This window comes from Equus przewalskii, chromosome 23, assembly GCF_037783145.1.
Source record: "Equus przewalskii isolate Varuska chromosome 23, EquPr2, whole genome shotgun sequence".
Classification (NCBI taxonomy): Eukaryota; Metazoa; Chordata; class Mammalia; order Perissodactyla; family Equidae; genus Equus; species Equus przewalskii.
Genome location: NC_091853.1, coordinates 17,674,552 through 17,688,504, shown reverse-complemented (window position 1 = coordinate 17,688,504; position 13,953 = coordinate 17,674,552). Strand labels below are relative to the sequence as shown.

Sequence of the window (13,953 nt, the reverse complement as noted above, 5' to 3'; positions counted from 1 at the left end):
TAACGAAATGAAAGGTAACGGGGTGGTTTCAGGGCTCCTGAAAAGTCCTGAGAGCTCCCCTCATCTCTTCTGACCACTCACAGCCCTGCCGAGGCTTGGTGGATTACTAATGGGAGGGTAGGGAGCCACGAAGATCAATTCTTGGTGTCACTGCAAAGGAGGGCTCAACTTCCACACCCAGGATCATCACAAAACACTGAACTGGATGAATGGGAGAAGACAAGGATACATAAAAACAGTAAAATGTTTATTTTCTTAGAAAAAAAAGTGGGGAAGAGGGATTCGAAATGATTGTGATCACACTTCCGTCTGCGTCTGAGCAAAGCCAATGTTGCAAGCTTAATCCTTGATTAAGATACCTAGTAAATGAAAGAACCCGCTGCTCGCTCCTATGTCACTTCCAGGAGTCATGTCACAACATGCTTTTAACCTATAATAGCTTCTCTGCTGCTTCTTAGCAGAGAAACAAAGCTTGCCATAGCAACCATCCCATCTCTAAAGCGCAACATTGCCAGTGAGAAGCAAGGCTCTGGACCGCTCGGGAGAGACAGCAAGGGAGGGGGGAAGGAGATGCTTGTCTTAGAAGCGGAACCGTCTAGAATAAAGTCTGATATCTGAGTTCACCACTACCTCATCTTATAGAAAATAGGTCGGAGAGCATCTGTAAAACCAACAGGATCTTTAAGGTGAAATTGCAGAATTTTGCTGCATACCTGGACACGAGAAGTGAAAAGTTGCAACAAGTTTTAACTAGCAGCAACAAAGAAAGTTCAATAACAGTTTTTTGTTTGATTTTAGCAATATTCCTTTGCAAGTTCTTTAAGAAACACTGTAATTTAATGGGGCATACGATATGGAACGATCTTCTTTTGCTATAGTGCTGTTCATTGAAGAGAACCGACCTTTGCAAAGATTTCAACTGGGGTGTAACCTATTTACACAGTAGTAGCTCCGGGTTTGAGTGGGAGAATTGGTGCTATGTGATATCCTCTTCTTCCGAACAGTAATCTCGACCCTTGAGGGGAAAAGAAAAGAGTAACACGTGAATGAGAAATTCAAAGCAGAGCCTGAGACAGTTACTTGCAATCAATTTTCTCTCCGCATACGTCTCCTTGTAACAGAACCCAGGCTTTATCAGTGACTACTGAGCACAAGGTAGATACGTCACAAATACGTGCTGGCTGATTTATTAACTGTATATACCTCAAGGCATGGAAGTTTTACCAAGCCCCAAATAAGCCCTTATTTTATATTGGTAAGAACTTGTATTATATTAGGTATGTACAAGACTCAGCCTTTCACCAAGAAATTGCCAAACGGACGATCCATTCAGGACACCAATATCTTATGAAGAGGAGAAACTGAAAGGAACAATGAACAAGTCACTTTCAGCTGGGGCCCGGGCTGCTCACATTCCACAGCTACCTCTCCATGTCCGGAACTCACAACTTTACAGAGGGGGATGGTGCAATCCAGGGATGTCTTAGTTTTAATCCACACTAAATTAAAATGGATGAAAAACAAACAAACAAGGATTCACTGGATATGTATCGCATATTTAGGGACTATGCTTGGTATGTGTGGGAGGCACAAGAAAGGCAAAAATGCTTTTGATTCATTTGCTAACAAAACAGGTTACTTGAAAGCTGAAAGACTATACATGACTGTTCCTTTGAACATTTTTCATCCTCTCTCCAGTAGGTTATATATCCTGTGAAGGCACGTTTAGGACTGGGGTTTAAATTCCACATCTGACCTAGCCGGCCGGGGTGTCTTGGTCAAAGCACAGGGCTTCTCGGTCTGTAATCCCTGACAGATAATATGGATCGAAAAGTCCCCGCCCCGTCTGCAAGAAACTGTCACAGATAGGGGCTTTGTAAAGTCACGGCTTAATACTGTTTGCATCCTTCGACCTTTTTCTTTTTTTATATACACACTATGTTTCAATTTTTTGAAGAAATATTCTTTTAAAAACAGAATTTTCTAAACAGCTGGAACTTATTCCTAAAAGTATCTAAAACTTAGGGGCTGGCCCCGTGGCCGAGTGGTTAAGTTTGCGTGCTCCACTGCAGGCAGCCCAGTGTTTCGTTGGTTCGAATCCTGGGCGCGGACATGGCACTGCTCATCAAACCATGCTGAGGCAGCGTCCCATATGCCACAACTAGAAGGACCCACAACGAAGAATACACAACTATGTACTGGGGGGCTTTGGGGAGAAAAAGGAAAAAAATAAAATCTTAAAAAAAAAAGTATCTAAAACTTAAAGAAAACAATAATTTCGCATTAAACTATTTCTCAATGTATTACATGTTTCTTTGTCACAATAGGTATATATTAGAAATATTTCATATTCTCCTAATATTTAAGTGTCATCATAATGAATTATTATTGTACATCTGGCTGGGTGGTAATCCTGCCTCTGTGACTTAATAGGTCTGGGATCTTGATCAAGTTACCTCTCTGTGTCTCAGTTTCCTCATCTATAAAATGAAGACAGCACAGTACCTACTTCCCACGGTTGCTTAAGGTTAAACGAGTTAATAGTAATAAAGTGATTAAATAGTGCCCAGGACATAATTTCATACATGTTTGTATGTGTGTGTGCGCACGTGTGTGCATGTATATTTGATAAATAAAATCATGCAGCCACACGATGAAGTCTTCAGGGCCTGTGGACGCATGAGTGGTTGCATGTTCCCACGCTACATGGCCCCAGATTGCGTGTTCTCTTTGAACGTGATTCACTAATTAGCCTGTTTTGGTTTCCTCCACCATCAGATTGCCAATTCTCGCTCCTGCTACTTACAGGGTGTCTGAGCCCAGTCTCATCTCCAGGTTTGTTGTACTTGTTGCATAAAACATCTTGTGGGCAGAGAAACTGGGTGACCAATCTTCCTGAGAAGAGACGCGTGCACTCAGTAGTCAATGCCCCACTGAGAGCCCCCTGGGGACACTGCCCAAGCAGACGCCATCCCCAGCCTTGGCCCAGACCTCTTAGGAGACACTCTCTGAGCCACATGTCAGAGAGCTAGAAAGGAGAAGCTCATGGACCCTGACTGTTGGAGTTTATTCTCCAACATGGAAATAAGACACATGCAAACATATCAACACAATGCTAGGAACGTATCAGTCAATGCTCTCCATATCTCCTCAACTCTTGAGGCCCAGCGAGTGGACTTGCAAATGGATGCTGAGTCTTTAGGTGGAGGGGAAAGGCAGGGCTCACGGAGGTTTTATTAGGGATGGAAAGAGGACATTCTCAGTGTATATATGGATGTACATACTGTTGTGTGACATTGGGAAAATTACTGGGCTTTGGTTTCCTGGGGATAATCATGGTCTATCTCATAGGGTTCTGACCAGGATGAAATGGGAAAAATATAGTGTCTGGCAGGTAATCAATAAATATTAGCTCCCGCTATGACTACTATGACTACTATTACTACTATTAAACCCTGTGTTTGTTCAGTCCCCTGGCCGGGGAACAGAGACCTCCTTCCCTGTGGCTGTGAGGACTGTGGTCAGAAGCTGTGATGTGACAGGTGTCAGGGAGCCCTTCCTCCCACCCCAGCCTTGCATCCCAAACAGGCCAGAACCCCATGGACTGGAATAAAGCATCTGTGGCAGCCACCTAAGTCCCCTGCCTTCTTATATCTAAAGGAGGCCTCAAATCAAAGGCCCAGCTGGCCAAAGTGGGGTTCAGAGGGTCCCTCATCCACAAGGAAGCACTTGGACGCAATGACAGACAGACAGACAGACACAGACACAGACACACGAACTGGTGTACTCATTAACAAAGCTGTGTTTCCAACTCTGTAGATGACTTACAGGGTCATGCGGCAGAAAGAGCATTTCCAGACCTTGGAAGTTCACCGTCACCCTAAGAAAGCACCCCTTTTTGAGGGACACATCTATATAATCTATATAAATGCATATAAATCTACAAATCTGTATAAATCTATATAACTCTGTGTAGACCCAAGACTACAACTTTCATTTCCCAAGCATTTGCTCCTCTGAAATTATTATGATTACTATGAGAAGGAGAAGAAAAACTGCATTAGTTGCTTTGCAGACACTGTTTCTTTGGCTCTTCACACCAGCCCCGCAAGGTAGGAGTGGGGCCTGTTCCTCGTGGGGAAACCTCAGAGAAGCCCAAGACCACAGGCCCATTCCTTGCCCTTTTCATTCTGACAGTAGCGAGTTGATAACCAAAGTCAAATTCAAATCAGTTTCATTTTTGTTATTATCACCTGTCAGCAGCTCTGAGAACCAAATATTTTATGAACAGAAGAGCTGGAAATCAAAAACATCGAGACTAAGAGCTCCCTCATGGCCAGTGTTGTCTTAAGAAAGGGTAACCTGAGCGAATTGTTATTGGCGTGGCCCCGTCTCAGCACTACAAGGGGCCCCACCTGCATGTGGCCCTACCAGGTTGGACAGGCAGCTTGCTTCTATAATATGATTTCACATCTCATTTAAACTTTTTTTTTCGTTTTTTGAGGAAGATTAGCCCTGAGCTAACATCTGCTTCCAGTCCTCCTCTTTTTGCTGAGGAAGATTGGCCCTGAGCTAACATCCGTGCCCATCTTCCTCTACTTTCTATGTGGGACGCTTACCACAGCATGGCTTGCCAAGCGGTGCCATATCTGCACCTGGGATCCAAACCAGCAAACCCCGGGCCCTGAAGTGGAATGTGCGCACTTAACTGCTGCGCCACAGGGCTGGCCCCTCATTTAAACTTTTAAAGAACTGTGCTAAAAGGAGAACCTTGAAACCTTCAGCTGTCAGAAGGCAGGAAGTGGGAGTGGCCTGGGTTTGGGAGATGCATAGCAATTCTCTTGGCTGAAGCATGCCCTTTCCCCTTAAGGGACTACAGAATGAAGTCTTTGTAAAGACCCTTCACATAGTCAGAATCAGGGACTGTCAGACACAATTCCACCCTTGTGCAAAGGACACACTGAAAGCTACAGAGAGAAAGATTCCTCCGAGGCCCTCGCAAGCTGGACGAACGGAAGCTCCCAATGAGGCTGACAAGGCAGGGCTGTCTGAACCAAAGGGGCATTTTGGTGCAGACTCAAAAAACCTCAAAGAGCTTTTGCCCACCATTTCCCTTGCTATGCCCTACTCTCTAAAGGTTTCCATGTCCTCTTCAGTTGTCTGTATTATTTTCTTGAAAAGTTAAAGAAACGTTAACTCAGAACATACATTTCTAAGGTTCTAGGGTACGATTCTTTGTTTGTTGAAACGTCTAGGCTAAGAATTAGAGATATTAAGGAGGAGAGAAGGAAAGGACATTATCCTAATTTTAAATTCTGCTAGTTCAAAGAGGAAGAGCTCAGGGGCTGGCCCTGTGTCTAGTGGTTGAGTCTGGCGCCCTCTACTTGGGCAGCCCCGGTTTGTGGGTTTGGATCCCAGGCATGGACCTATACCACTCGTCAAGCCATGCTGTGGCCGTGTCCCACATGCAAAGTAGAAAAAGACTGGCACAGACATTAGCTCAGAGCTAATCTTCCTCAAGCAAAGAAAGAGGAAGATTGGCAACAGATGTTAGCTCAGACGAATCTTCCTTAAGAAAAAAAAAGAGGAACAGCTCAAAGGGTGACTTCAAATAAAGACACTGTTCCTCCAAAGTGCCCACAATACTTTTTCTCCTTGAGGTTAGGTAGACAAATAGTCTAGGGCTGGCCCAGCAGTGTCTGATGTGATCTTGTCATAGAAGTCTTTAGTACATTTCTGTAGACCTGTGTGCATTCAGCCCAATTACACACCTCAAGCATATAACATCAGCTGTGAACTGAGTATTTTCCCAAGGGAGTCGAATAAACGAGAAGAAAGTTAGTGAGAGGCAGCACTGAGTCTCAGTTTCCCCATCTGTAAAAGGTGGGTGGTGAGACCTAATTTGCAGAGTTGTTGTAGGAATTAGAAGTAATACAGGTAAGGTGTTTAGCAAGCTTGGCACATGGTGGGTACTTAATAAACTAGAGCTCTTATGATGATACTGAAAACTGAGATCAGTAGACCCAACAGTTATTAAACGGTGTGAGAAAGTGGGCCCACAGCTGGATCAGTCAGTTCTGCTCAGGTCCTCAAACAAGCCGGGCACCGCAGGGCCTGGTTGCTGGTCCTTCCTCCTCCTTCCTGGCTGGCTCCTCCCACCCCCAGGCCTCACTCCATCCATTACTTGTCATTTTCTAGATCTCTGCTCAAATGTCACCTCATTGTCTTCCCTGAACACAGCACAGTAGCACTTCTTACTCTGCTGCATTTTTATTTATATTACTTATCATTACCTGACATTAATATAGTCATTCGTTTCTTTATTGGCTGTCTTCTCCCTTCAACAGAAGCAGCGAGGGGGCAGAAACTGTGTTACGGGGCTGCTGCAGCCCCGGGACTTAGACTAGTGTCGGCAACATGTTAGATGCTCAATAAATATTTGTTGAATAAACAACAGGATGAAAAATATCCAGCGAGTCATGAAATTTTGGACTTGGAAGGGGACCTAGTGGTTTTCCTCTCTGACCTGGCATCTAATGTAGGATGGTCTCCCGTTTGCCACATTCCAGATGGGGAGCCTTCTCTTTCCGGCTAGAACACATCAGATACTTTTCCGAGCTGCCCATGAAACTGCTCAGCAGCTGAGCCCAACCCTGGCTCTCTGGAACTCCCACAGAATGGCTGAGTGTGGGCCTTTGGAACCAGAGGACAGGACTTCCCAGACCGACAGCACCACTCGGTCTGTTACCTGCGAATGACATGGCTTCCATCTGGGTCTCCCTCTCTTGCACGTGTGCCAGTTTTTCTACATTCTTTTAAAAAGGGACCCACCAAAAATTCACCAGCACGGAATAAGATAACCCAGAAACACAGCCTAAGCCATATAAGAATTAAGTATCTGACAAAGGGCATCACCAGAAACAACAGATTCCAAGAGAACTAGTGTGCTAAATCTTAACAATAACACACAGAACATAAAATCGAACTCTTGTCAAAGCTCTGGAGAGAGAGATAACTCTCAGCCTCAAAGGACCAGAGAAAGATCACAAGGAAAAATAAAAAGATGAACACATTTGGTCACATAAAAATGAAGCTTTGTGTGTCAAAAAAATAACAAAACAAGGGCTGGCCCCATGGCCTAGTGGTTGGGTTCAGCATGCTCCGCTTCAGTGGGCCTGGGTTCATGGGTTCACATCTCTGGTGTGGACCTACACCACTTGTCAGCCATGCTGTGGCAGCATCCCACATACAAAACAGAGGAAGAGTGGCATGGATGTTAGCTCAGAGCTAGTCTTCCGCAAGCAAAAAAAAAAAAAAAAAAAAAAGACGAAGATTGGCAGCAGATGTTAGCTCATGGTGAATCTTCCTCAGCAAAAAAATTAAAAAAAAAAATCAAACAAAATAAAAAGGCAAACCTGGTAATGGGAAAAATACCTGCAGGATACAATGTGTAAATGATAAAAGCCATATGAGGACCTCATAGTAATAAAAAATAAACAGTAAGAGGATCTCAACAAGAGGGAAGGGCATGAAATAGAAACTCATTCAGAACAAAATAAAACCAGTACACAAGTAGAAAAACAGTCTGCTTCAGTAATCAAAAAATACAAATTAAAATAATTAGATATGATTTAAAAATAGCGATACTCAATTCTTGTGAGTGTACAACAAGATGTAACTCTCGTATATTGCTGGCAGCTGTGTAAAACGGTGTGGCTGCTTTGAAAAGTAACTTAGTAATATGTATTTAGGAGTCATAAAAATGTTCATACCCTTTATTACAGCAATCATAGAAATGAGGATCAAAGATAAATCCTCAAATATATGTTCTTTAAAAATACAGGCATTGACTCCCTGGGGCTGGAGGTGGGGATGCAGTTTGACTGTAAGCAGGCAGGGAGAGTCTCATCGAGATGATGCAAATGGTCTAAAACTGGAGTGTCGTGATGGTTGCGCAATTTGCTAAATTTACTAAAAATCATGGAATTATACATGTCAAATGAGTAAATTTTACGGTAAGTAAATTATCCCTCCACAAAGTTGTTAAAAGTATATGTACAAATATTTTCATTGCAGCATTTTTATTAGATATAAAAAAACAATCAATCTAATATCCTAAAGGAAAAATGGTTACCAACGTGTGGTCTGTGTACTCACTCTCTGCTATCAAACAGACAAACAACAGGACCAATGACTCAGTATGTTCCAAACAGGCAGGTCCTTCTTGTCACCACTGTACTTTCCCACTTTACTGTTCTCTTCCCTCAGACTCCCTCCCCAGGCCTCTCTATGTGGCTACCTAGTCCTTACGAACTCGTTCCAACATCCTATCTTCATTGAAATCTTTCCCAGTTGCTCTAGGGAGAATTGGTCTCTTGCCCCCGCAGTGGTCCTTCCATCCCACCACCACGTTTTGTAGTAATTTTAGCCAAAATGTTTACCTCCCTTACTCTAGGGGGCTGGACATGTCTCGTATCCATCTTCATCTTTTCGATAGCCAATGGAATCCTTGTGTGGCCCACATCACAGCGGATATGAACACTCAGGTGTTTGGAGGGAGGCAGTGATGGGTGTGTGTGTAGGGACGGAGGCTGTCGAATGACATTATACAGGAAGTGTCCTTGGACTATTTTTTTTTTTTAAAGATCTGCACCTGAGCTAACAACTGTTGCCAATCTTTTTTTTTTCTGCTTTATCTCCCCAAATCTCCCCAGTATATAGTTGTATATCTTAGTTACAGTTCCTTCTAGTTGTGGCATGTGGGATGCTGCCTCAACGTGGCCTGACGAGCAGTGCCATGTCCGCGCCCAGGATCTGAACCGGCAAAACCCTGGGCCACTGCAGCGGAGCACGCGGACTTAACCGCTCGGCCACGGGGCCTGCCCCTGTCCCAGGACTTTAATAAGTGAAGCAAGCTGACAGCATTTTGTGGATCATGCTGGAAAAAGCAGCCCTCTGTAACAAAACAATTGATAAAGAATAAGTTTTTTCTTTTTCCTTTTTTCCCCCCAAAGTCCCCTGGTACACAATTGTATATTCTTAGTTGTGGGTCCTTCTAGTTGTGGCATATGGGACGCTGCCTCAGCGTGGTTTGATGAGCAGTGCCACGTCCGTGCCCAGGATTCAAACTGACAAAACACTGGGCCGCCTGCAGCGGAGCGCGTGAACTTAACCACTCGGCCAGGGGGCCAGCCCGATAAAGAATAAGTTTTGAGCAAAAGTATCAGCAGAGGCTGGGGCACACCTGGTTACAAGAAGAGCCTGGAACTAGGAGGGAACATCAGAATCCCACTGTCCGTTACTCCTCATTTTTATGTATAGATGTAACACCTATGTAAACCACACATGGAATCATGTCTAGTTCTCTTTCCACAATGTTCCATGAGGCATCTCAAACTCAGTCTTTTGCTGTCGTCACAAAGTTCTGAATTAAAGAATCACACAGGTACTGCCGTGGGGCCAGATAACTAAATAGTCTAGTCAAGATCCTCATGTTCGGAGAAAGCAAACCTGAAGCTTTGTAATGAAGGCTCATTACAGAAGTTTGTATTAATGAGGCTTATTTCTGTCTGGAAGTGTGAGTTGTGGTACTCATCATAAAGCAGACTCTTATTTGTTGACTGACTGATGGACTGACTGAAGAATTCATCCTCCTCTCCTTTACTCTCTGAATGACACCGAGAGCCTCTGTCAGTTTCTGGTCTGTGCATCATTTTGATTCTCCTACCTCTTGTCTGCTTCCTTTACATGAATCATCTTCCTGCTCTTTCTTCCTACCTGTGGGCTCCCTGAGTCTCAGTTTCGTGACTTAGTCATGTCTCCGTGACAGCCTTCTACTCTGCCCTGTGGGCCTGACCGGCTTTCCGGGCACCCAACGGCATCTTGATTAATGAAACACAACTGCTCCAAGGGTTTTGGTGCAGAAATTTAATGGGCCCTCTCCCTCCTTGCCCACCTAATATCTTTTTTCCCAACCTTTCCTTCCATGTATCTCCATCCAGGGGCAACCTCAGATCCAAGTGTCTATGGGAATTGGGACATTTAAACTCTGCCTCTGGATTAGGAATACAAGGGCAGGAGGGCTGCATGCCACTGCTTGAGCATCTGGGAGTGACAAGGTAGAATCCAGAACAAACATGAGGAGGAGATGGGCAAAGGGTGGAAAGGTGGAATGAAGGACCCCCCGGGGGCCGCTAAACAGCCCGGGCTGCAGGGCTGCGAGCGCCAGGGCCGCCTCCATCGGGGAGCGTTGCAGCAGCATTTGCATTTACAGTCCAACAATTCATAACAACAGTTTTGAGGAAATGCCGAAGAAAAGCAAAAGTAATTAGCTGTGCTGCTAAAGTTCCCTCCCCTAGCTGACTTCATTAGAAAAATCAATCGAGGCATTAAGGGCCGTCTCCGTTACTAATGAGCTTTATTCTAATTAGACTCACACATTATTATTTCAGCTGAAAAAGGTCTCGTTGGCAATGAGCAGTGGGAGTGTGACAGCCCTGACTGCTTCCGTGACCATATATAGGAACGATCACGGCGCTAGCAGCAGCAGTGACAACAATCGCAGGAGAGTGGCCTTTTCATTTCCAAGAGAGAATAAGTACAGCTTTAAGCCCCCCACAAAGTATCTGTTATACCCAAATCCTCATTCTCCTGACAAAAAGGCGGATGTTTTAGAAACTTTAAGGCACATATTTCTCAAGCTTTCTCTGATGTTGGCGCTCAGATGACTTCAATGAGCTCGCTCCTTTCCCACGTGGAGATGAGCAGGAGTGAGAATAAAGAAAAGCAGGGATAAAGAACGTGGGACGGCCCTGTCTCTAGGCCATATTGAAGTGGTGTCCTAGAGCAGGAGCTGGCAACTTTCTCTGTGAAGGGCCGAACAGTAAATATTCTAGGCTTTGCCCTCCATATGGTCTCTGCTGCAACTCAACTCTGCCGTCGTAGCCATCAGGGTAGACACAGATAAACGTAAAAGAATGAGCGTGGCTGTGTTCCAACAAATATTGTGGCCACTGAAGTTAGAATTCCACATAATTTTTCACATGTCAGAAAGTATTATTCTGCTTTTTGTTTTGCCGAACCATTTAAACATGTAAAAACCAATCCTCCTAGATTTGGTAGTTTGCCCACCCCTGTTGCAGAATAGAATTGCCATCAGTGGGTTCACAGGCTAACACTGTCAAGGGCTTGGCCCTCTTCCTAAGAGCTCCGACAGTAGAGATGATTTCCATCTTGAAAGGCATTTCTCTCAAGATGGAGCCAGAGTTCTCCTCCAAAATGTCATTTTATAAAATTGTTTTTATTTTACAAACAAGAAAACCATCAACCAAAATCAAAATTAAATTAAAAAAATTTCCTACCACCCCATCTTCCCAAGAAATCAGAGAGTTCAAGTCTCATTTAAATCTCTGTCCATATGTAGGTCATTTATATATAGTTTCAATCTTACAATAGACACAATTTTTTTATTTTGCTTTTTTCACTTTACATTATCTTATAAAAAGTTTCCCTGTTGTAAGTGATTCCTTATAATGATAAATAGATTTACCATAAATTTTTGTGGAATTCCTTGTGGAAGATTTCTAGGCCATTTGACAGACTTAATTCAGAGAGATGTTGTAACTTAGTCTATTCTCAGGTGTAAGAGTTAAGATTTAAATACTACCCCTCACTCCCAAGCCAGGACAACCCACTTGGTAGACTGGAGCCTCAGGGGGCTCCTCCGGGATTCACTTCCTCTAGGAAGTGGAGCCTCACGGGGCTCCTCCGGGATTCACTTCCTCTAGGACATGAAGCCTCACGGGGCTCCTCCAGGACTCACTTCCTCTAGGACGTGAAGCCTCACGGGTCTCCTCTAGGATTCACTTCCTTTAGGGCAATGGATTTAGCAAGTCTGAGATTTCAATCCATATGCCTCTTGACAAAGACGTGCTTTCCAGACAAACTCTCAGAGCTCTTTGTTCTGAACTAATTGTTTTACCCTAGAATTTATCCTGTATGTGGTTGGAGGTTTGGGGAGACGAAGCACACACTTCCATTCCTTATAGTTTTTAACTGAGAACAGTCAGGAGTCAGAGGAGCATCAGCTTTCGTGCTGGACAGGAGACCTCAGAAGGCCTTCCTCATCCCCCCTCTCACCCTGAGGCCCTCTGGAGCATGACCGAGCCCCCCAGTCACAGGCGAAGAGAGGGGAGGATGTCGGGTTTCCCTTCTTACTGCTCCACTAGACCAGAGAGCTGAGAGTGTGAAAAGCTGCCTTTCCCTCCTCCCCACACACAGGAGGGACACTATTTGCTGGATCACAGTGCTCACCTTCCCTTTCCTTTCTCTTTGCTTTCAGAATAGGAAGCACATGCATTTGGCCAGGAGGACAACTGCAGCTGCTGACAGGAGGCCCCTGCCCACAGAAGACAGAGAACAGCGAACTAGCCAGACACGAGGGAGAGAAAGCCCAGGGGGCAGTGAGGAGGAGGTGTCCTGGGCCCAGGGTTCGGGAGAACATGTCTGTTTGACTTCCCTCCTCTTCTAGGACATGGCTAAGGTGGCCAAACAGGACCCTAGAAGAGGAAGAAAAGCAGGGTCCATGGACTTCACTATGGAGCCTGAGGTCTCCACTCGCCCGATGAACCTAACCCTTTACCTGGGAATAAGCACTTTGGGAGGATGCCATCAGAGGGAGGCCCAGAGGACACAGGAGGGGCCGGGGCAAGGAGACCTGACTGGACTTGTGGGGACTCTTTAGCCTACTGGGTTACGAAGCTCTGATTAAATTAAGGGCTGTCACACATTTGGCCAACTGGCCGATAAGAACAGGAATTAGCAGAGGTCATCCCCATCTGTGGCCATGACTCTCAGAGCCCTTGGAAACAGGAGCGATTTCAAATGAAACCAAACATAGGGGCGTTTACAGGTGACTTAGGGCATGGCTCTGTGCCCATATAGCAGTGCTTCCTGAAGCTTTTCTTCCACCAAAATGCACATACTGGGATGCCATGGAAGGTGTGAGCAAGGCCAGGGACCACTGCGTAATGTGCTGTTTTCTACTTGACATTTTGGCATAAACATATTCCTGTTTTTTTCTTTTTGAGGAAGTTTAGCCCTGAGCTAACATCTGCTGCCAATCCTCCTATTTTTGCTGAGGAAGACTGGCCCTGAGCTAACATCCATGCCCAGCTTCCTCTACTTTATATGTGGGATGCCTGCCACAGCGTGGCTTGCCAAGTGGTATACAGGTCCGTACCCAGGATCTGAACTGGTGAACCCCGGGCGACCGAAGCAGAACATGCAAACTTAATTGCTGTGACATCAGGCCGGCCCCAACATATTCCTGTTTTTATAGACTTCTTTTAATTGTGAGAAGTTTAAAAGATAGAGAAAAGTAGAAAGAATGTAAGAAACACTGTATTTCCATCACTCAGATATGAGAACTAGTATTAATATTTTGTAACATTTGCTTCTAGCCACCACCCTTCTCTCTAAGAAATGAAACTACCATCCCAGCGCCATCCTCCTTCCCCCAGCCCTGGCACAACAACGGTCATGGGTTTGGTATGTGTCCTTCCAGCTCATTTTTGACACTTTAATATTCATATCATATTTGTATTATATCAAACTATACTTTATGTATATGCATATTTAAATATATAACAGATATACATACATGCCCTTTATAAATATATCATGTAAAAACACACCATACTAATGTGTGCATGCACACATGTGTTTGTGTGTGTGTCGTGTCAGTACATCATTGCCTGGCATATAGCTGGTGATTAATGAATATCTGTTGAATGTCCATCTAGAAACAACGTACGGTATTTGTGTATTTTTTAATTTGTATGGTACTATACAATTTTTATTATTCTGCATATTCCTCTATTTAATTAATAATATGATTTAAGATCTATAATTGTGGCTATATATATGCTTGGTTCATTTCCTTTAACCGCTGCA

At 44.4% G+C, this 13,953-nt stretch overlaps 1 protein-coding gene across 3 annotated transcripts in view; it reads right to left on the bottom strand.

Annotated features, from left to right (window-relative positions):
* Positions 1-226: 226 nt before the first annotated feature.
* Positions 227-13,953, bottom strand: part of C23H1orf21 (chromosome 23 C1orf21 homolog) — a 209,965-nt gene continuing 196,238 nt past the window's right edge. For all 3 annotated transcript variants that reach the window (XM_070591008.1, XM_070591006.1, XM_070591007.1), the window contains exon 6: positions 227-1,015. In XM_070591008.1, the coding sequence (XP_070447109.1) occupies positions 977-1,015 (39 nt within the window). In that variant the 3' untranslated portion in view covers positions 227-976. The remainder of the gene's footprint in view (positions 1,016-13,953) is intronic.